The sequence below is a fragment of the Ilyonectria robusta genome (assembly GCF_021365365.1).
Source record: "Ilyonectria robusta strain PMI_751 chromosome Unknown BGZ61scaffold_2, whole genome shotgun sequence".
NCBI classification, from domain to species: domain Eukaryota; kingdom Fungi; phylum Ascomycota; class Sordariomycetes; order Hypocreales; family Nectriaceae; genus Ilyonectria; species Ilyonectria robusta.
In genome coordinates, this window is record NW_025764436.1 from 2321931 (window position 1) to 2344055 (window position 22125).

Consider the following 22125-nt stretch of genomic DNA (forward strand, 5'->3'; position numbering starts at 1 on the left):
ATACCTTTGCAGGATATCCTATGGACGAAGTCTATAACGATATCAGGGGTCAAATACGTGGTATATATGCAATACACATATTGAAGTGCATTTCATTTCATAGCTATGCCACGGCTTCACATTATCCCCTTGTTCTTTGGCGCCCAGTCTAGCATCAGTCACGCGCACGCCTCTTTCAGCACTTGGCCGCGGATACGAGCGGACCGTAAGGCGTCTAGGTGCAGGACAGAATGGTTACTACGCCAAGAGAGGACTCCCAAAATAAGCAAGAGGAGGTCTTATTGGAGGAGGCAGCACTGGCAAGTGGGTAGGTAGAAGAAGCAATTCTGCCAGCGGATGGACTCAAGGCACACTATTACTATATTGGAGCAAGGCGTCCCGTGTGTGACGGTGTGTCTCAGTCTCTCAGTCCTCAGCTCAGCCCGGGCTCCACAGGAAAACATGCAACGTCGTCCACAAGGCCCGGTCTGCACAGCCTTATTTTGTTCCGATGAACGGGCTTCAGCCGCAGAGTCAGACACTAACCTGACGTGGCTCACCTGTTTGTCTATTCCGCTGTTCAACTTCAGGATGTAGGTCCGGCAGGCAAGTGAGAGCCATCGGCGGCTATGTTGCATGCCAGAACCCCTCGTCATCTTAATCTCCTTCCGCGTCCCAATTCACTGGTCGAGAGACGCCAGCCTTACCAGACACAGGCCGCTTTGTGTGTCCGCCAAGCCGTGAGTGGACCCTAGATTCCGCCATTTTAAAGCCGGCGCTTCTATGCGGCGATAAATGGGAATGGCTGCGTCGATTCGCCCTGAAACGTGCACAAGGTCGATTGTCAGGTCCCCGATGGAGGAGCAGACCCTCGATGCGACCTGCGCATACGCGCTTCCCAATGAAGCCAACACTGTGTTACTGCGGTCAACCAGCTGGATTCAAATAGCAGAGCCTCGCGTGTCTGGGCGTGTGGAATGGGTCAGTCGCCGCTAACCCGCGCAGTTGTCTGAGCCTGCCGTTCGTTCCCTCCCCAATCGCCGTCTGTACTCACGATGTTTTGAAACGACCTCCTTTATGGTCAGTTTGGGGCGACTACAGTGAGCGGCTCATTGGCTTGACTGCCGGGGGCAACTGCCAAGAGGCGATAATCACCACTGCCAACAGCTTAGCTGAAGCCTTTGTGCTAGTTCGCTGCGGCTGAGTCGTGGCCTGTTGTCACTGCCCGTAGCCCTGTTGCATCGGCGCGATTTGAGGGATTAGTTCATCAGGTTCCTCTTTGCTGAGCCGAGTTTTCGGGTCGTGTCCGACGTAAGGCTGCGTCGTGTCGTGGCCAGATTGGCGGTGAAGTTTTACAATTTGATTGTTTGGTAAAGCAACGCATCCCAACCAGTGACCACGCCAGAGGAATTGTTAACGCGGCTACCCTGCAGCTGAAAGTGTCACAGAGAAGATCAAGTATGAAAAAAAGTAGAAGTATTTAAAGTGCTTAGAACTGGCAGAAATCAGTTAAATGAAATGGTGGATTTCACGCGTGGTCAGTGTATATTATTTGCTACAAGTTCCGTGCAGCTGAAAGAAATCTGGTACATAGTCACTACATTGATTGTTCCTAAGAAATGTAGATATGTGTTGATCAGGTAACCCATCGAGGTTTGCCTTTGTTCTCGGGCCCTCGCAAATGTTTAGTAGATAGAGTCTGAACCTTGATAGCTGTTCAAGTTGGTTCTAGTAACTACTTCACTCCTTGTCGTTGCATAATAATCAGAAAGTCGAGATCTGTAGCCCTAGTCTTGTCAAATTAATGTCTTCTTATATTCATTCCTGGTGTTAGAAGAGCTCAAGCCAGTATCAATAACAAATAACCCTAAGATAGAGTGCTCAAACTTTGCCTAAATGGCAAAGTGGTCAATTTGACAGCCGGTATCTATGCTGCCTGCAAATTTCCGTCACGTGGGAAACGCCACCAGAGTTGCACGCTGTATCTCTTGATCCTCCGTCAGCCGCATTGCAGCCTCAAAACCCCTCACTTGGCACACGTCGAGGGTTTTGGATGCACTTGTTCCCATACATACAGTTCATATTGATCAATACACGAATATCACTATCCCCGCCATGCCTGAATTCGTCGTTGGCACTGGTCTCGCTATCGCAGGGCTCCTGCTAGGAATCAAGGGCGTAGTGGGTGGCTACGTATTGATACGGGATGTTTTTGCATCCGACCAGGGCCTGCAAGACCGGGCCCTCAAATATGACATTGAGCGCATCAAGTTTGAGGCTTGGAGCGACCGCCTGAAGACAAAAGATGAGGCGAACTGCCTGCTCAACAACGAATCCAAGGTCGTCCAGGACGTCGTTGCCCAGATCATTGCCGAGATTCTCGCCCTGCAGGAGACCGTGGGCAAGAAGTTCATCGAAAAGTACAGCATGGCTCCCATCGCTGCGCCCATCCCCGGCAAGCCCGGAGGTCCGGGGGCTCGGCCGGCGTTTCATAAGGAGGCTCCGTGGATAGCTCACTTCCGGCACGAGCGGGACAAGAAGAAGCAGCCGCACCGTATAGCCTGGGCCGTCTTGGATAAAGACAGGTTCACCGATGTCCTCGATCGTTTGGCCACGCTAAACCAAGACCTTGAGGCTCTGGTTCGCCCGGAAGAATTCGACGCGACACGTCTCGTCACGTCCATCTTGAGCGGTATCGATGAGCGGCTGTCGCTGGCATTGCTGCCGACGGTCGCCAGCAGCTCCTCCTCATCTTCCCCTTCGCTGCTTTCGCTCGCAGCCTTGTTGAAGTTGGTTCAGGAAGAGGATGTAGAAACAGCGGCGGCACGAGTAAAACACATCGACGCTGCCGACCTCGATCTCTTATACGAACCCAACGCCACGACGATTCGCAGCGATGCCACCTACCAGCCAGCGGGGACGTTGCCGCAATCCGCCCTCGTCGAGTGGAAGTACATCGACGCCACCAACGTAGCCAAGAGCGTGATCGTGACAGCCAACCCAGACGAGTTGCACCGTCTCCCTTGTTTCGGCACCTTCGACGACCTTGCCTACGAGCAGGCGTCCAAGGGCAACCGCCGCATCGGCCTCGTGTACAGTGTCCCGCGCGGTGTGGAACTTGATGGGCAGTCGTCGCCTTCTCTGCTACGGCTCATCCGGCAGCGCAGCACACGTCCACCGCTCGGAGCACGCTTTGAGCTCGCTCGGCGGCTTGCGGGGGCTGTGGCGTTGCTACATGCATCCAACTGGCTACACAAGTCCCTGCGAAGCGACAACATCCTCTTCAGCGGCAAGGGCGTCCACGACGCGAAGATCACGGCACCGTACATCTGCGGGTTCCAGTACAGTCGGCCGGGGGCAGACACGTCGATAGAGAGCCGACCGCTGGGCGTGCCGGAGTTGGACGTGTACTATCATCCGGATGTGGCCCAGAGGTGGAACAAGGTCCGCGAGGTCTACAGCCTTGGCATCGTGCTTCTAGAGGTGGCCCTGTGGCGGCCCGTGTTTGTGGAGATATACAAGACGATGACGATGGCGGAGATGTCCAAGGACATTATCACGGAGCTGGATGGCAAGTTTGGGAGAGACGTGGCTGGGCTGGTCGGCACGGCGTATGTTGACGTGGTCAAGTGTTGTCTGAAGGGCGAGTTCTGTGTGACTACTGGCAATTCAAGACAGGAGGGAAAGGTGCTAAGTAAAAGTTTCTGGCAAAAGGTCGTCGAGCCGTTGGCTGGATGCAAGGCATAGAGCAGTACCTGAGAAACTTTGTGAAACTGCAAACTGATTAAACCTATAGAAAGTGGGAGGATTTCCAATCTGTTAGATTTGCGTCAAGTCGGTCGTTGGGGAGGCCACCACGCTGTCGTCTTCGTGTTGTGGTCCACATAATAAACCCTTCCTTCTGGTGTGCCCCTAACCTCCCATCCAGACGGCAACATGCTCCCACTGGCAAACGACTCTTCCAAGACCGTTGCACCGCGCCTTGCCGAGATCATGGAGTGCACTTGCTCCATGAAACCCTCTGGTGCATTGGGCTTTTCCTTCACGTAGTTGCCACTGGCCACGCTAGGACTGATGGCTCCAACAAGACTCTGGAGTATCGTGAATCCTTCTTCGCCACAAATCTGAGAGAGCCCGTCTTCTCCGAGTATTTCTGTAACAGCTCCGGGGCCGTCGGCGATCTCAAAGGGGGATGACCCGTCTCCCTCCCACGGCAGCCTCCATGGCCAATCTGCCTCCTTCTTCCGCACGTTCCTCCGGCTGATGTGAATATGATCCCCCCCTCCGCTGACTCTCTTTTCGGTCTTGATATTGACTTCGAAACTAGCGCCTTGACCCGCATCTGTCGCGCCAGCTCTGATCAGAAGATCTATGATGCTGTCAAGGTTTCTGTCAAAGACCTCAACCGCCCGCTGACCCTCACTCAAGATCCGATCATAAACGTCCTGGTCCTGAAGCCAGATTGCGAGACCGAGCGCCGTGTAGCCGCCGAGTATGCCGTCTCTGCCCATGGGCTGCGATTCCAGGTTGATGTCGGCGCCGTGATCTACAAGAATCTCCAAGGCAGCGAGGTTTCCAAACGAGACGGCCATGTGCAGTGGCGATCGACCGCTGTTGTCGATGAAGCTGACTTTGTCAGGGAAGACGCTCAGTAGGAACTTCAACATGGTGCCTTCAAGGGCTATCGCAGCGGTGTCCGTCAGGGAGGGGCGTTGCGCAAGCAGCGTTCGGAACACGGTGGTCCTGCTGTGCTCGTTGGAATAAAAGGAAGGCTTTCCGTAGGTGTCGACGAGAAACTGGATTCGGTCAATGCCAAAGTCCAACTTGTAATACGTGATAGCGCTGAGCAGCTTTCCAAAGGCCGTGAAGCCGCTCTTCCTGTCTGGCCCAAGAAGGTCTTCCATGTTTGCCTTCTCCGCAATCAATCCTGAAATTTCTTTGGCAGACTCGGTCGTGGGGTTTCTCATGAGCGCCCATGTGAAGGGTGTCGAACCATCATCAGCCCGGTCGTGTGGGTTTGCTCCATGCTCCAGAAGACTTTTCACGTATCCAGGCCATGCCTTTGTCGCCGCCGATTGGAGGGGTCCGCGACCAGCTTCCCCTATCAGCTTCAGTAAATCCGGATATTTATCGACTAGAAAGAGGAAAATTTCCCTTGCGTCGGAGTAGATGGCGCGTTGGAGAGCACTATAGCTGCCGAACAGTGTCTCGTTGGATAGGATGGACAAGACATCCAACCCACGAGACTCTAGGTTAGTGATGAAGAGTTTGAATGCAATAGTGTCTCCAGTGTACACTGTGCAAGATATTGGCATGCTCTGATGATCCTCTTCGTCTTCCTGAAGGATTGGGTCTGCTCCAGCATCCAGCAAGAGTTTGATAGTCTCTTCCTTGGCCTTGCGAAATTCAGCCATGTGGATATATCGCCTATGCAGCACAGATACCTGACTGGCATCCAAAGCATGGTAGAGGACCGAAGAGTATTGCGGTATACCCATAGGAGGATAACCAGCCATCTCAGTAAGATCAACATCCAGATAGGCCAGATTCAGACGAGCAAACCTCTTCGAGACCTGCTCAGTTATCGGCGTGGGCGCAAGACCCAGATCCCCGTTGACCATGGCAGCTTGGGATTCTAGCACCAGCGCAAGATCTCTATGCATATGAAGCGTAGACAGGGCCTTGAGAAGGACGTAATATTCCGCAGGACTGATCTGCTGACCGGGTCGGCAGTGAAGTTCCACCAAAGCTGCAAAGAGCAAATTCTTGCCTTTCAGAGCAGCCCAGAAAAGAGGAGTCCCGGCCCCAAGAACGAAGTTGTCGATGCGATCTCCAGGAGACTCTTCTGCAGGCTGGTGTAGCTTGGCACCACGATCGACAAAGAGCGGTGCAAGTTTAGCGGCCTTGTCGTCGTCAAGGGACGTTAGGCAGTGCAGGATGATGAGCCCCTCGGTGCTAACGTGGCTGACGTCGGCGTTCAGGTTGAACAAGAACTCCACAACATCGTACTGCCCAGCTCGTGTAGCGTAGAAGATGGGCGTCTCGTTCCGGTCGTTCGTGACGTTGATGTTGGCATTGACCTCTGATACCAAGTATCTCACCAAACCCATATCGCCAATGGCAGCGCAACAATGAAGTGCTTTCTCGCCAACGTCTTCGGCGTTGTAACGAGCTTCAACTTTCTCGTCCACGAGCGCAGGGTTGCGCTTAATAGGAGGAATGATCCGTTCAATGTATGGCTCAATACGGACGATTTGAGGGCTGTCTCGACCCCAACGACGTCGGCTTGCCATGTTCATCGCTGTGTCGTAAAGCGCCTTGTCGAGGTCTTTCAGGCACAACGCATCCGAGGAAAAACCATGGAGCACACTGGTCGCGCACCATTTCTTTCTTGGGAGGCCGAGCTGAGGACCATCTTCCATCGACTGTTCAAGAGGGCAGAACCAGTATGTAGCGTTGCCTTCTCCCACCTCAGCTGCAGTGCGAAGCCACTCAATTGCAGCTTGCTCATTAACTTCAACCCCTATTCCAAGAAGGTACGACATGGAAAGGTTGAGAGAAAGGTTGCCCAAGTGGTGTAGCCTACCATCCGCCCATATCAGTTCTTTGCGTAGACGATTATCTGCTTTCAGAAGATCCATTAGCACTTCGTCATTCCCTTCGAAATTGTCACTGATCTCTAGCCCTGGCGCAACTGGCACCGAACTTTTGAGGCTCTCTCCAGTGGTTAGCAAGGCTTCAAACACCTTCTCTTTAAACGGCCTCGGACGGGTGATAAACTGAGGATGAAGTAGCTAAAGTAGAGACAAGTCAGTACGATATTATAACTCGTGGATGTCTTGAAACGCACAAGCAAGGAGTCAAAGGAGTTAACCGCCCAGTAAGCAGGATCTGGTGCAGAGCTCTGCGGTAGGGACGCCAGTCTGTCTTTCTTTTAGCCGCCAACACTTGCTAATCGGGTTCATCTCGGGAGACTTACGAAGCATGCCTGCTGGCTTTTGTCGCAAATCCATCGAAATGTTTGCGCAGAATATGGAGCATAGGCATCCTCCTTTTTGGGATCGTTGAGAGCGTAGTGCTGACAATGTCTATGAGAGGAAGCCCAACGTCCTCAGTAGGTAATGATGCCATTGCCAGCCGAATCATACCAGTCGGTTCGTAATCCTGAGTAATCTTGTAGAGTTCCGTCAATGACCGTTTGTCGTCGGCTCCAAGACGAAACGGCATGACCGGATCGAGAAAGGTGCCGCCTAGTGGAATGTATCCCTTGGAAGACCAAAGCGTCGCCATGACCATGCCAAAAGAATAGACATCTGCAAGATGCCAATCAATAACCCTATCCCTATCAAGCACCTCTAGAGGCTGCCAAGTTGGGGATCCAGTGGCAAAGTGCTTCGAACCATAGTCTGAGGTGAGTGCGACACCATTGAGATCTGAGATCTTCGCAACTATGCCTCTCTCAGGATCGTCGTGGGGGCAGATGATGATGTTCCCTGGTTTTATGTCGCCGTGTACCAGTCCGACAGAGTCTAGGGCGGCGAGACCGAGAGCAATGTCGAGACTCAGGTGGCACTTCCTCTGACTGGAGCCATAGGATCGAAGTTGTTGGAGACAGTCCTCAAGGGTTCCTAACTCGCGTGTCAATAGGTCACACGTTCGACCTCAAAGGGAGAAAATAGCGATGAGTCTCACCATATGAAGCCAGTTCCAGACCCAGGGACGGAATAAGACTGCTCTCTTCCCACGCGATGAAACGCAACTTGCTGATGTTTTCGTGCTCGCTCAAGTAAGGATGGCATAGAACCTTCAACTCTGATGACAGCCACTGATAGATCTTTTTGGTCGATGTCTCGATACCTTGAGCCCCGGATGGCTGAGCGTTGTATCGCTTCAACGCAACTCGAGTTCCTACAGTCTTCCACATTAGAAACGTGTGAATGCTTACCCGGAATCTGTTCCAACATACCAAGTGAACATATATCGCTCATAGATTCATCTGTCTCCAGAGCGATGACGTTGCAAGATACACCAGCACCGAGGCTAAAGACCTTCTTGTGAATCGCTCCAAGGCGATCACTGTGGCCGGAACCAACGCCGTATTCCCGTGGCAAATCGCATGCCGGGATATTGAACTGCGCGGCTAGTGTGAAGATGGAAAAGACGTCAGGACTGTCGATCAGCCTCGCCCAATAGTCGTTTTCGTCGCGATATGTGTTAGACGCGAGCGCTAGATCCCGCAAGGCCTCGACAGGCGGTTCCTCGTCCTCAGGTCCACGAACGATAGATGAGATCTCAGGCATAGCGATGGAGTTGAAGACAGGAAGGCTGTTCTGCTATGATTGTTGCGAGATTCGAGAACAGAGCCTGCCTGCGGTCATCTGGCTCCAGGTGCGGCTGAACATGTGCATCGTGATGGTGGCGTTGGCTTATCTAATCGGAAAGTCACATGTGGTCTTTGGCAAAATGATATGGGTGTTCACTTGTTGGAACTAGCAGGAAGATGGCCATCCTCGAAAAGAAGACAAGAACTTGACGATCCCGTATTTTCTAAGAGCCATGGGCGTATGTGATGGTTGGGAAGTTGCTTCGTTTTGTGGATACTGGCGTGGATTATGGGGCAATACTCCAGACGCCCATCTCTGGATTGATACCGACATCCAAACCATCCCTGTACATGGCCTCGACTGGTTCATTTCACTTCGGTTGGACCAGCCACTGTTGAAAAAAACATGATTCTCTTACCGCAGTAGGCTTGCCCATCTTCAGAGTATTCTCGAAGACCGGGCACAACAAGGTAATTTCGCATGACACCGGAAGCAAGGGATAGAAACCCGATATATCTCCCCAAATAGCGGCCGTAGTGCCGGAAGCCGAGTGCTGGTAGGCCCTTACTAATTAGAGCTACCACTCTACTTTGCAAGCGCTGACATTTAAGTAGATTCTCTCCCGACTCGGCGGCCGACGATGCTGACTCAGATGTCATGGACACACACAGGTGGAGTTTATCCCGGATAGAGCCCGTCCAGCGCAGACGATGCGATGCGGCATTGAAACGAACCGGTTGCCAACATGGATGACGGATGGGGAACCCTTGCTTGATTTGCTTGGCGATGCGGTGGCCGAATCTCGGATTGGTGAAGAGCGCAATTTAGAGTAGAGCAGGCTATAGCAGATTGTGTGCTGCGCCCGATGTTTCCGATCCATCCGCCATCCGCCCGGATCAGCGACTCTCCGGGAGGCGCTGTGGTGGCCGTTAGCGCTCACACAGCATGACGGGCCGTTATTTTTAGGGCTGGTCGGAGGCGCTGCGGCCACTCACCAGCCTGTGCAGGTGCTCCGCCACACTGGACAATAGGGCAACGAACCCACACTTCGCCCCGTCTCTCCAGTAATTCTTAGTGCTGAGCACCCCTGGACCTTCCATTGCGCCAATGAGCGACCGCCACCCCGCCACCCCGCCAGCCGTTATTGCGGCCGCGGAAGTCTGACGTGCCGAGTGCCAACAGAGTATCTTTGGCATCACGCAGCATCGAGCGTGAGATTCCTACTCACCGACCCTGGCGTCAGCAACTAGTTTCCGTTCCTCTGTTTGTTTGGGGGCGGGATGATCATGCATAAGAAGATCGTTTCGTCCCGCCATTGAAACGAAACATCTTCATTCAGCATCACATCCATCACAACAACAACACTTCACCCACACTACACTCAACTCATCCATCTCTACTCCACTCTACTCAACTACTCCATCTTCTACACAACAAACAACAACAACCATCAAAATGCAGTTCTCCGTCGCCACCATTTCCGCCATCCTGGCCTTCACCTCATTCGCCTCAGCTGCCCCCTCCAGACGAGGCTACGCCCCAGAGCTCAGCTTGACTGCCCAGCTCCAGCTTGCCGACACGTAAGTACCTTGATCAACCTCTCGATTCATTTACAGACAACGCCTAACACATACTCTCCAGTGCCGTTGACCGCTTCGCCCTTCTCAAGGATGACCAGTTCGTCTTCGACTTCAACCAGCAGCAGCCCAACCCTGGCAAGGGTGGCCAGCTTGTCGCCGCCAACCGCAAGACCTTCCCTGCTCTTGTCGGTACTGGTGCCGGTATGGCTTTCGGCCGCGTCGATGGTAAGATATTCCTTCCCCTGAATACTTGCAGGTAGAGACCATAGAGACTAACAACTTCTTCCTCTACAGCCTGCGGCATGAACACTCTCCACGTTCACCCCCGCTCTGCCGAGCTTCAGATCGTCACCTCCGGCCGCCTCATCACCGAGATGGTTCCCGAGAACGGTGTCAACAACGCCGACGGCACCCGCCGCGTCATCCGCACCGAGCTTGGTCCTAACATGATGACTCCCTTCTACCAGGGCTCCGTTCACACCCAATTCAACCCCGACTGCCACCCCGCTACCTTTGTCGCCGCCTTCGCCTCTGAGGATTTCGGCGCCGGCCAGGTCCAGGATGAGACCTTTGCTCTCAGCGACGACGTTATCGCCGCCACCTTCGGCCAGAGCATCGCCGGCGAGGACATCGACCTTGTCCGCCAGGCTATCCCCAAGAGCATCGCTCTCGGCGTCGACGAGTGCCTGAAGAAGTGTGGCATCACCAAGCGCGCCATCTAAGATGGTCGAGTTGTCTTTCTTTCTATTTCCGTTCACGATAGATCTGCATCAGCACGGCGCTGGGGTTTGCATACAGCATAGCGTGCATAGCATTGGAAAATCAGCTGGTTTTCAGCGTACATGGTTTTGATTTTGATTGTTTTACTTGTTTTGGTACTTTAGCATTAGACACTCCATTGCATATTGCATGGCACATCGCATATAGATATTTATAGATTCGGCTCTCGCCTTCAACTTGATACTTTCTTCATGCATTTCTCTCTGGTTCCAGATGTTTTCGTTAAATAATGACTAGAGTTCTTCCTCACTATCATGGTAAAATCAGCCCTGCATCACCCAGCCTAGTGCCCACTGCCCAGACGACGAAGGATGTCTCGGGGGATCCCTCTGCCAACTCTCTGGACATGATATGATTAGCCTTACACCACACGTACATCTAGGACTGGTCCTAGTAGAGCGTACATGTTTTTTTTTTTCATCTCTACGAAAAGGCTGATGTTGCTATCGAACAACGTACCGGATCGCGCAGACCTGCCACTGGCTTGACCGGCTGCAACCCTGAGCGTTTTCAGTCCTGGCTAAGGATTGGACAAGAACCTGAGGCTACAAGTTTTTTTGGGCTTAGAGTTAAGAATTACCAATGGAAGGAACGAGCAGGTCGATGGAATCTCGTAGAAGGGGAGCTCTGACATGTACCTTGAGGAATCGTGGCGAGGACCGGCTTGGACAGGATTCTCAAGGTTAAAACTCCAACGCCGCCTTCCACGGTGCTCTGGGCGCTTCCCCGACTTGGTGGTGTATTTAGCGCTGTCCCTTACTAAATGAAGCCAGCAATACTTGGAGCCTTCGTTCACGCGAGCGAGTATCATGCATCGCATGGTCGGCTCTAGCATGAACACTGCCCTGGGTTGCACGTGACATCATGACATGAGTGCATGTGTCAAAGGAACAACCTTTAGAAATGATGTTCCTTAAAATGGACCAAGGAACATGTCGTAATGTGTGAAGTGAACTCTGAATTGGCTCAGTCTAGAAGGGTTGGTTGACTCATTTCACGGTCCGTTGAACAGCTTGGCCATTCCATCAAAGCCGTCAAGGTGACTTCATGACCCGGCACACTCCCCATGAATCAGGACAGCACGGATCAAAAACTAGGCAGCACCTTCACCTTGATAGGCACTCGGTCTATATGTAGTCGGCCGATTCCCCCACATTCTGATTTTGGGAAAAAACCACTCTCTCTTCTAAAAACCCCGAAACTCTTGACTTTGTTTTTTTCACAACCTTCAAGAACGGGAAACCACACATTCTTTACAGAAAGAGTACCACACACTCCCCAAGAAATCCCATCGTCTTGAAGAGTAAAACTAACAAATCTCTAGACAAACCTGACACAAACAACACACTCTTTCGAGAGAGAGATCCCCAAACTCGCACGACAAGACCTCCAACTGTCCGGACACAACCGTTGATATCCACGAAGCAACTCTCAAGATGACGCTCGACAGTTTCTCCCGCTTCCCAGAGCTTCCTCCCGAGATTCGGCTTGCAATCTGGAAGCTTGCCATTCGCCCAACTGCCCGTAGTGGTGGACTCCACCAGTTTTCCATCATGCATGTCAACGAGGCCGTTAGTGGAATTCTGCGCGGTTACTCAATCCTCCCCATGCCACCTCATGCCGCACAGTCTCCAACATACATGGCTGGAGTCCCAAGATTCCGCAGCACGGATAACGACAACAACGGCAAGAACGAATCTGCGTGCCTGTGGGACGCTGGTCTATTCACAGCTTGCACAGAATCCCGACAAGTCATCACCAGTCACTTCCATTGCCAGCAATGGAACGCGGCAAAGAAGGCATTTTTCGACCGTCTTGGAAATGATTCATACTCGGAACACGTGAAAGTCGAGTCCCTCGACAAGGACGCCATTCCCGCCACTATGACGGTCCTGGGGAACAATGAGCATTGGCAACTCATGGTCCGTCCATACCAGGACCTGTTCTGCTTGACCCCACTCAACTGGGGAATGCACATCGATTGGGACACCATCTTTTATTCACTTCCTTTTTCTGCCTCGTCCAGTGGCTATGGGCGCGTCAGAAACGTTGCCGTGGAGTTCGACGCCAGCTGGAACTTCAACTTGCCAAAAACCATGGATGATCTCCTGCGCGAGAGAACCCCTCGTGGGCTCGTTGCCAGAGCGGTGCGTGAGGATTGCGACGCGAGCCTCTGGCTAATCGATCGCTACGCCCGGCGATCAACTACTGAACAAACACCAACTTCCTGCCCCAGGATCTTTCATGATTGCGAGCAGGAGTATGTCGAAACTACACAAACAGAGGTCCGTGACTCTGAGGTGGAGTACACCCACACTGCCGCCTTCTTTATGGACCAAATGGAGTCGCTCCGCAATCCTGATAATGATCCAAGAATCGCGTTTTACCTCGCAATGATCGGTGACATTTGGGACAGCATGCACTTTGGTATCCTTACCTGCAGCCCTCACGGAAGTCAAAACGCCTAAATGAGAAACAATTGGGTATGCCTTGCAGTGTGTGCAAGTCACCATGCCTTTCCCTCCCTTGCATGAGCTGAATTGGCCGAGTTATTGTTCGTCAAAGTGGCGCAACGACGAGAGAGATGACGAAGATGCGGGTTGTGTCGCCGCTGCTCTGGACGAAGTGTGGGGGTCGTACGCTGGGTTGGTTTTAGAGGCAGTCGTCTTTCGGTGCACTTTTCTACTTTTGTACAAGACCATGCTTGCCGATGCTTTTCTCTTTCTTTATTTTCTCATTAGTGTGGATGGATCCAATAATCAATCGCATCAGATAACAATTCCACGTATGTTGTGGCCCCATCGCCAATGAACGCGCGAGCGTGTGGGCAAGCCAGCGTGCCGAACGGCCCGTCCGGCACGTTGGTGCCGTCAGTGCCGTCAGTTACGTAAAAAGGACCCGATCTCAGGAACTGGTCGTTTTGGCGTGCCAAGGATCGATTGGCGGATGCATGTAGATCGTGGTTGTTTAGCGTTATCAGATGGGACTGCTTCAAGGCTAAGCCCAAGTTCACTGATGCATACTGCGTCTTTATTAGTTCACGCACCCGTCTTCGGACCTTCAGACGCAGCCTCGGTGATCTGATAACTGCCCCCTGCACTGTGGAGTCCCACGAGTTTGCGTCCATCCCAGCATCACGCCGGCGTAGCTGCTCTTTAGCCTACACCAGCAATGCCGTTATTTCCGGTCAACCCCATAGTTCCCCCAACACGGTATCCGTCGTCACACGCATGGGGGCCACCTCATCAGGGTCTGCATGCGCTAGGAGCACTTTTGTTTAAGAATTCAAATATGGCCCTTCTGCTGTTCGGTCTCGTGGGCTTATCTGATCTTCCATCCACTCCTTTCTAGTTCAACCACCATGGCAGTCTTTTCCAGATTCTTCCCTGGCTCTCGCACGCCAGGGGATGAGGCAGATGCCCCAGTCGCCATGGACACGGTGGAGGAAACCAAGAAGGACCCTACCACCAGCTCTGCCAACGATGCAGCTGACAGCAACGGCAACGATGAACCAGATTCGGACCAAGGGATCAGTGAGAATGCACAGCACGGTGTCAAGAATGTCGAGGCTGTGACCCAGACCTGGTCAAAGAGATCTTTGATCACGGCTTTTATTCTGTATGGCCCTGCCCCATCCCCCGTCAACTTGCATGCATCTAGCTAACCTCAACGACAGAATGTGGCTCCTCTATTTCGTCAACGCGATGCAGTCTTCGATCCTTTCCAACCTGACCCCCTACGTCACGAGTTCTTTCGAATCCCACTCGCTGTTAACAGTCATTTCTGTTGTTGCAGATGCCATGTCAGCTGCAATGTACATCCCGATATCGAAGATCCTGGACGTCTGGGGCCGTGCTGAAGGCTTCCTTATTATGACCATCTTCGCTACTCTGGGCTTGATTCTCATGGCTACGTGCAATGATATTTATACCTTCTGTGCCGCAGATGTAAGGCTTCAATACCCTAACACAGGCAAGGAAGAATGCTAATGGCGGTGATACTAGGTCTTTTACACAATCGGCTTCGGAGGCATGACATATTGCGTGGATGTAATCACAGCCGATGTGTCTCAGTTGAAGAATCGAGGCTTGGCTTACGCTTTCACATCCTCTCCATACATTATCACAGCTTTCGCTGGATCAAAGGCTTCGGATAGTTTCCACCTCAACTGGCGATGGGGCTTCGGTTGCTTCGCCATCATCTTCCCCATCGTGGCTTTTCCTTTGTTTGTCCTGCTGAAACTCAACCTTCGCAAGGCCAAAAAGCAAGGCATTTTCGTCAGGGAGAAGAGCAACCGTACAGTGCTACAGTCCATCTGGCACTACACTGTGGAGTTTGATGGTAAGTGATGCACTCCACAATGACGATTGCGTGATACTGATCCTCGGCAGCACTCGGCGTGCTCCTGTTTTCGGTCGGCCTTTGCGTATTTTTTATCCCATTCGATATCGCCGGTGACGCTCCCCATGGCTGGGGGTCAAACTACATCATTGCCATGATCGTGGTCGGACTGGTTGTTCTCGTCTTCTTTGGCCTTTACGAATCGTTCTTGGCGCCTGTCCCCATGCTGGACTGGAAACTCCTTTCCAATCGAACCGTCATCGGTGCCTGCGCTTTGGACGCAACATACCAGATCTCGTACTACTGCTGGGACAACTACTTCACCTCTTTTTTGCAGGTAGTTAATGACCTAACTGTCGCCGAGGCTGGGTATGTTGGAAATACCTTTGATGTAGTCTCTGGTGTGCTTTTGCTGCTCGTCGGTTGGTTGATCCGCAGGACCGGTCGCTTCAAGTGGCTGTTGTACATTGCGGTTCCGCTGTACATCCTGGCACAAGGCTTGATGATCTACTTCCGCAAGCCCACTCATTACGTTGGTTACATTGTCATGTGCCAGATCTTCATCTCTATTGGAGGCAGTGTCTTCATCATTGTTGAGCAGCTCGCTGTTCTGGCCGCCGTCGATCATCAGCATGTCGCTTCGACCCTTGCTTTACTGCAAGTTGTCGGCACTGTGGGGGATGCCATGGGAAATACAATTTCCGGTGCCATCTGGACCAACACGTTCGAGAAAGCCCTTGAGCGAAATCTTCCAGCCTCGGCCCTGCCGAGCTTGGAAGATATTTACGAGGATCTGACCACGCAACTGAGCTATCCGGTTGGAAGCGTCACAAGGCTCGCGATTCAGAAATCGTATGCCTATGCTCAGACGCGAATGCTTGCTGCCGGAACCGGCATGATGGTCTTGGCGTTCGTCTGGGTCTTGATGATTAAGAATATTGATCTCCACAAGACCCCTCAAGTTAAGGGCATGGTTTGGTAAAGTACGAACCATCCATAGACGTGAGCCTGGCAGGGAGGACCCGGCTAACACCAGGTCCATCAAGCAGACGACCAAGGTCGAGAGAAACCCTTACGTATGTAATAACCAATCTATATACTTCCTCTAGATATTACTGTACATCATGTTTGACCTCACCTCCTCTTCGCTGAGAGTGCCAACAATATCTGCAAATCGCAGGCTTTGTGAGTCGTAATGAAAAAAAGGAGCAAATGACGTCATGAGCGTCAGATGTTGACCAGTTGTGGTATTGCGCGTGGTATCTAGACTACGAAAGCCTCACTTCAACTACCATCAAGCTGCACACCATCCAGAGAGAGTAGAGTGAGATTTGCAAGATTGACTTCCAAGTCGATGACAAGCGATGAATCGTCTTGGAAGAACTCGCTGTCCCTCGGGCTGTCCCAATCAAAATCGTCGTCCTTGACAATGAGGGCCCTTCCGATGAAGTCACGGCGTCCATCAGTCCCATCTCGAACAACCAAGACAGAATTTGACCCCCAGAACTGGACAATCAGGTCACCCGAGCGCGCATCGGCTGGCAATATGCCAGCCATGACGGTAGAGCCCAGAAACAAATTGGGATCGTCCTCTCTTCCTCCCTTAGCCGGTAATTGGAGGGGCCCTGCTCGCATAATGAGTGCGTATGGTGATACACTCAGTAGATTCATAAATCTTTCGTTCACGCCTCGAGCCCTCCGACGGTCTCGGTTTGTAGGATACACGTCAACTTCTTTCGCCCACCGCGCCGCAACCCTGGCATCCTCGAGGAAAGCTGAGAGGGGCGGACCTATGTGGCCGACGGTGCCGGCGACAATCCCGCGAATTTTAAAAATGTTACTGGCTCGTTCTCGTTCGTCTTCTTGTGGGGGCCACATGTCACTGGACTCTGTCTCCATAGGTAGTGCTATCATGGTGTACCTCACGGGCTTTCGCCAGATGAAGGAGAATAACCAACTGAGAGCGTCCCACCCGGCATCATTCAACCCAGCATTGTATGAGATGTTGCCTGAAGGGTCCATTTCGCTAGAGCAGAGGATAGCCTTTTCATCGCCGCACGTTTGGTAGTAGTAAGAATGTGGGTCGGCCGTTTTGCCCAGGTACTTCAACTTTTTGTGCACCTTTTTGGATCCTCTTGCAAGGCTCTGTCGGATCACGCTGGCGTCGTGCACAGTTCGAATCTGTGTCTGCAACGGGTTGTCTGAGGACTCGCTCAGGGTAAGCATGACATCTTCGTAAACTTGATACAATGTGTTGTTGTAGTTGACGTCGATGCATCCGTCACGGCACTGATTAGCCATGCCAACAAAGGCATATATCTTGTCATGTGGAACAGTAGCGAACGAGTCGTAGAAGGTAGTCAGAAGATCTGCCAGCTCAAATGTTGCTCGGTCCTGATACATCGTCTTCCTTAGCGCATCCAGCCTGAGGATCCGATGGACATCTGCCATCGGGTCTTCTTGTCGATACCACTCGACGAGGCGGATGAATGAATCCCAGGGGATAGGGTGACGTGAACCGAAATGCACGTGGATATTTGAAGCCATGGCAAGTTCTTGGATCACCCAAGTTCGCTTCCAATATTCTTCCTCGGCTAGCCGGTAGAGCCAATACTTCGCGGAAGCGGGATACTGGGCTGCATGCGCGACGGCCCAGTCTCCAGACCAGTCCAGTACATCTGCGTTTTCGACCCATCTCGGAGCCAGATGCTTTCCCATCCACAGGCGAACAGACCTTGCCCGGCTGTATATCGTTGTCATGAGAGGAATTTGGCTACTCTTTTCTTCTAAATTTGCTTGGTTTATGCAAATTTGGTCAACCCAGAGCGCAACCGTCTTAGATCGGTGCCTGAAATTGACGAGAGCATGGTGCAAATTTTTGGTAATCTCGATCTTGTTCCCGTTCACGAAAATCTTCTTCTTATCGGTTGGTTCGCCCCACGAATAAGACACGGCATCATATTCCGGTCGTTCCGCCAGGGCCACAGGTTTCAAACTCGCATATATCCAATCCCTGCCGCTGCCAGGTTCGATGTACAAAATGCGAATAGTGCTGCCGGGATATCGCATGTCGGGAAACAGCGGCTCTTTTGAACCTTGATCACCCAAGAAGTAGTAGAGTAAAAGGATACAGAGCACAAATCCAGAGCTGATGGGCCAAAACGAACCATGGCCGTAGATGCGCTCGGTGGACCGTTTCAAACGTCGCCAGGCGCCGTGGAGAATTCGCGGGAGGATCATATCGGGAAACGATGTCGGAGAGGTGAGTATTGTTTCAGCGCTGGAAGTTTGAGCTGAGACTACGTCCCCAGAGTGACGGGAGACGAACAAAGGGCGTAGAAAGAAAGATGGCGGTGGTCAAAATCAATGGAATACGGCGCGGGGTTACAAAGCAAGGCGAAAATGAGGCGGATCGTCCGCCAGCGATAGTACCAGTACGGCGGCGGGGAAAGAAGGCATCCAGCTTATTCCAGTTCAGAGGGGCGGGCATTGTCGCACCTCCTACCTACATTAGCGGAGACGAAGCGAGGCACAAATTAGCATTAGTTGTCTTTGATTTATACGGACTCTGCTTTGTGACATGGGGGAAGGCAATGCAATTGCAACATCTCAGCTCCTCATATCCATTTGTCGGATTATCCGAATTGACTAAAAAAATCCTCGGTTGTTTCATCACATCTTTATTAGGGTATATATCTAACATCACTCCAAGTCAAGTTACTCACGCCTCATAACTGATGTCGGTCCCATATCTCTTCAGAGTCAATTCTCATTGGAGTGTAATGTGGTCCTCTTTACGACAAGTCCGGGTGCTTCTGAACCAGCCTCTCTGCAAGCCCAACTACCCTGGACCTACTAATGGTGGAAAAGCTGGATAGGCTCTTCCATTCCATGTACCTCGAGGGAGGCTAGAGCACCCCGGGCCCCCTTTGCCTTTACATATGTATCATTGTCATCATCACTAATGCTAGGGTCAGTATGGATGGGATGATGAGTGCTCATGGAGGTCAGCCCGATACTCATCGGCCGGATTATGTTTCATCCGATGGCGAAAGCATGGGTCGCCACTTATCCGGCCGTCCGGCTGTGATTATTCACAGGCAAAATCATGCACTAACTGTGCCTTTATAATGGCATCAAAGGATAGAGATGAATAGAAACTAATGTTTTAAAAGAAGGATCAAATATCTCATTATTATCTTATAATAGTCTCGCAATCAACAGCACCAATAGAAACAACAGTAATGCAAAGCGTCTTAACTGACACGCGCTTGACTGACACGGCTCCACATAACCCCAGACTACTTCCCCAATCCCCAATCCCCACTCTCAGGTGCATCCTCACAATTCCTCACCTGATCCACGACCTACATTCTCCACCGAAATGCAGGACTCTCACAGCAGCAACTCTCCTACAGTCGATTCGAACACCCCCAAGGAATACAAGAAGGCACCGTGGGCTTGCCTACTGTGCCGCGTCCGCAAGCTCCGGTGCGATGTCTGGGAGACGGGCCTCCCCTGTACGCGATGCCGCAAGAACGGCGAGTCATGCCTCGAGCATCCCTCTAATCAAAGGATGTGAGTCCATCCCGTGGCTTCCTGACAAACATCTGCTTAGCATTTTCGTCTAACGCCTTACTCCCAGAAGGATTGCGAATAGACGACGGAGGGCTGCTCCAAGCAACAACGAGCCGTTCAACAGCGATCAGCCGATGCCGTCGCCTAGCAATGCATTGCCTTTGCTTGGAACAGAGGCCAGACCGACTTTGCCCACCATGAGTACCCCGGCTTACCCTTGCTCCAATGCGGTTTCGCCCGCCTCATGCTCTCCAACCTCGCCATCGTCATACATCTTCTACCCCAACTACTCGTTTCTTACCATTGGCAACCTCCAGAGTGTGTTCTCCGGAGACGTCGACTATCTCGAGCTCCAAGGCTGCTTTTTAGTCCCAAAGCGTGAGATACTGGATGATCTTGTGCAGCAATATTTCTTGCATGTCCATCCGTTCCTTCCGCTGCTTCACGAGGGACACTTTTGGCAAATGTACCATCAGCCAAGAGCCGCGAATCCACCGGCCCTCAGAATGTCTTTGCTCGTCTTCCAAGCCTTGATGTTTTCCTCTTGCAATGTAAGTCTCATCGATTATCCGCCAGAAGAGCACATGTGCTGATGATCTAAAGTTCGCGTCGCCGGAGACTATCCAAGCCCTCGGCTTCTCAACCGCCCGTCAGGCCAAAGCAGGTTTTTACAGACGTGCCAAGGTAAGGGCCAGATATCCATCCGTTGAGATAACCTTACTCAGTGTTACGACAGCTTCTTTACGATTTCGACACAGAGTCATCTCCAATTTATATAGCCCAAGCCGCCATTCTCTTGTCGTTTCGTGCATGTTTCGCAACCCTAGGCGTCAAAAAGACCACCTGGCTAAGCGTCGCCATACGGCATGCCGAACTCGCTGATGCAAACCAATATGCCAACTTCGAATCCACCTCGGTAACACCGGACAAAGATGAGTCCGATCTCCAGAACACACTAAAACGGCTATGGTGGTGCTGCATAATCCGTGATAGGGTCCTGTCCCTGTGTATCAGACGAGGCGTCCAGATCGACCGCGCACGCTTCAATTTCGCCGCCAACACTCCACTGCGCCACGCTGACTTGGAAGACGAAGTGCATAGCAGTAACGTATACGGTATCAAAACCAAGAGACACCTGCTCCGAGTTTTCGAAAAATTTATTGAGCTCTGTACTGTCCTTACCGATGTCCTCGCCATGGTCTATCCTCTCGATGAGCAATGCTCTGGGGGGTACCTATTCACCGCAGACACGTCTAAGATTTGGCAAGCGAAAAGATTTTTGAGAGAATGGGCAAAGGACACGGCACTGCACCTTCAGGATCTCATCACGCCAGACAACGAGACATCAGATCATGTTGATGTCCAGCACACTCTCCACGAATCGGTGACTCTATACATCAATTTGATGTACATGTTCTATCAGTAGGTCGAAACATGTTTATTTGTTTGCAATTCACCGCTGACCTAACTATAGCTCCTCCTGGCTTGCTCTGTGCCATTACGAGGCTCTAGGCCTCACCAGCAGCTCCGGCCAAGCGTTCAATAGCATGTCCGATTTATCCTCAGCATCCCAGCAGAACCGGGAGGAACTTCAAAACGCCGTGTCAGCAGTAACAAAATGTCTCGTAACGCTGAACCGATTGCAACTTGACCGTTTTCTCCCGAGTAGCGCTGTCACATGTACTGCCACACCATTGCTATTGCATGTGCTGGATGTCAAAATGCTCGGCTGTACTGCTCATTCTCCCAGTTTGGCCTCGCGGGCACTGGAAAAACATCGACAGCTCAAAGATTTAGTCGATGTCATGAAGACATACCACCCACAATACGACCTTGCAGATCCCGTCATCAATGCCGTCGAACACGCCATCAATTCAATACAATTTCAAACCCCTCCACCAGTCACGGGCACGGAAACGGAACAATGGTTCGAGTGGGCGGATTTACTCAGACTGAATCCAAGTGTCTACCTGCGTTTGACACTTGCTATCGACCTCAGTTTGAGTAAAAATCGCAACCCTGAAGACAGAGATTTTCCACCAAGTCTTCGCGGGCCAATTGGACGTGAACCCAGTCCTATTATAGCATCTCTTACTCACGACAAGGGGGTTTCGCCTGTCACGACTCCCCAGGGCGGGAATTCAAGTATGCCGCCGAATGCAAATGTGTCTATCATGGAAGGATGGCTCACGTGGGGCCAGACGCTGAGTTTGACGGCGCCTAACTTACAGGACACGGAGGAGCTTATGGAAATTGAAATCGCAAGTGGAGGGGATATCAACAGTCCAAGTGATTTGTTTGAAGGAGCGGCGTATTCAACGGGCCACGAAACCGGTATGACAAATTTCGAGGAACCATCAGTGAATCAAGCTTCGGAGCTCGATCAGTTCGTGGGAGAGGTCGTCGGAACGCTGTCAGATCTTGATCCATCCACCTTTATGCATGATATGATCAGGGCTGCTCTCTAGGTTAAGACAATTGAGACGAGAGATGGATCTGAGGGATAAGAACCGGTTGATATTGGCTATTAACATATGACTTCA

General features: G+C 51.9%; 8 protein-coding genes across 8 annotated transcripts; 5 read left to right on the top strand and 3 right to left on the bottom strand.

Moving 5' to 3' along the window:
* Positions 1-2094: 2094 nt before the first annotated feature.
* BGZ61DRAFT_583952 (uncharacterized protein) lies at positions 2095-3726 on the top strand (the record flags this gene model as incomplete). Its single annotated transcript, XM_046256346.1, has 1 exon — positions 2095-3726. One exon carries the CDS (start codon positions 2095-2097, stop codon positions 3724-3726), a length of 1632 nt encoding a protein of 543 aa, XP_046110930.1.
* Positions 3709-5110, bottom strand: BGZ61DRAFT_441605 (uncharacterized protein). Its single transcript, XM_046244606.1, has one exon. It carries the CDS (start codon positions 4944-4946, stop codon positions 3810-3812), a length of 1137 nt encoding a protein of 378 aa, XP_046110931.1. The 5' UTR covers positions 4947-5110; the 3' UTR covers positions 3709-3809.
* On the bottom strand, positions 4978-8279 carry BGZ61DRAFT_472504 (uncharacterized protein; the record flags this gene model as incomplete). The annotated part of the gene is made up of 7 exons (XM_046248347.1): positions 4978-5080; positions 5182-6502; positions 6566-6758; positions 6830-6902; positions 6959-7607; positions 7672-7887; positions 7946-8279. The coding sequence occupies 7 exons, from the start codon at positions 8277-8279 to the stop codon at positions 4978-4980; spliced, it is 2889 nt and encodes a 962-aa protein (XP_046110932.1).
* A 1479-nt stretch (positions 8280-9758) lies between these two features.
* On the top strand, positions 9759-10605 carry BGZ61DRAFT_341317 (RmlC-like cupin domain-containing protein; the record flags this gene model as incomplete). Its single annotated transcript, XM_046239392.1, has 3 exons — positions 9759-9883; positions 9945-10108; positions 10178-10605. 3 exons carry the CDS (start codon positions 9759-9761, stop codon positions 10603-10605), a joined length of 717 nt encoding a protein of 238 aa, XP_046110933.1.
* Positions 10606-12365: 1760 nt separating this feature from the next.
* BGZ61DRAFT_441610 (uncharacterized protein) lies at positions 12366-13355 on the top strand. Its single transcript, XM_046244607.1, has one exon. The coding sequence runs from the start codon at positions 12547-12549 to the stop codon at positions 13129-13131; it is 585 nt and encodes a 194-aa protein (XP_046110934.1). The 5' UTR covers positions 12366-12546; the 3' UTR covers positions 13132-13355.
* Positions 13356-14093: 738 nt separating this feature from the next.
* Positions 14094-15986, top strand: BGZ61DRAFT_489894 (major facilitator superfamily domain-containing protein; the record flags this gene model as incomplete). The annotated part of the gene is made up of 4 exons (XM_046250270.1): positions 14094-14281; positions 14340-14610; positions 14668-15004; positions 15055-15986. The coding sequence occupies 4 exons, from the start codon at positions 14094-14096 to the stop codon at positions 15984-15986; spliced, it is 1728 nt and encodes a 575-aa protein (XP_046110935.1).
* Positions 15987-16144: 158 nt separating this feature from the next.
* Positions 16145-18244, bottom strand: BGZ61DRAFT_513421 (heterokaryon incompatibility protein-domain-containing protein; the record flags this gene model as incomplete). The annotated part of the gene is made up of 1 exon (XM_046252172.1): positions 16145-18244. One exon carries the CDS (start codon positions 18242-18244, stop codon positions 16289-16291), a length of 1956 nt encoding a protein of 651 aa, XP_046110936.1. The 3' UTR covers positions 16145-16288.
* Positions 18245-19388: 1144 nt separating this feature from the next.
* BGZ61DRAFT_527134 (uncharacterized protein) lies at positions 19389-22050 on the top strand (the record flags this gene model as incomplete). Its single annotated transcript, XM_046253065.1, has 5 exons — positions 19389-19582; positions 19650-20133; positions 20186-20266; positions 20319-21004; positions 21057-22050. The coding sequence occupies 5 exons, from the start codon at positions 19389-19391 to the stop codon at positions 22048-22050; spliced, it is 2439 nt and encodes an 812-aa protein (XP_046110937.1).
* Positions 22051-22125: the final 75 nt, after the last annotated feature.

Bases quoted from the DNA above. Each gene is read 5' to 3' on its own strand.
- BGZ61DRAFT_441610 (XM_046244607.1), top strand. From the start codon at position 12,547: ATGACGGTCCTGGGGAACAATGAGCATTGGCAACTCATGGTCCGTCCA.
- BGZ61DRAFT_441605 (XM_046244606.1), bottom strand. From the start codon at position 4,946: ATGAGAAACCCCACGACCGAGTCTGCCAAAGAAATTTCAGGATTGATT.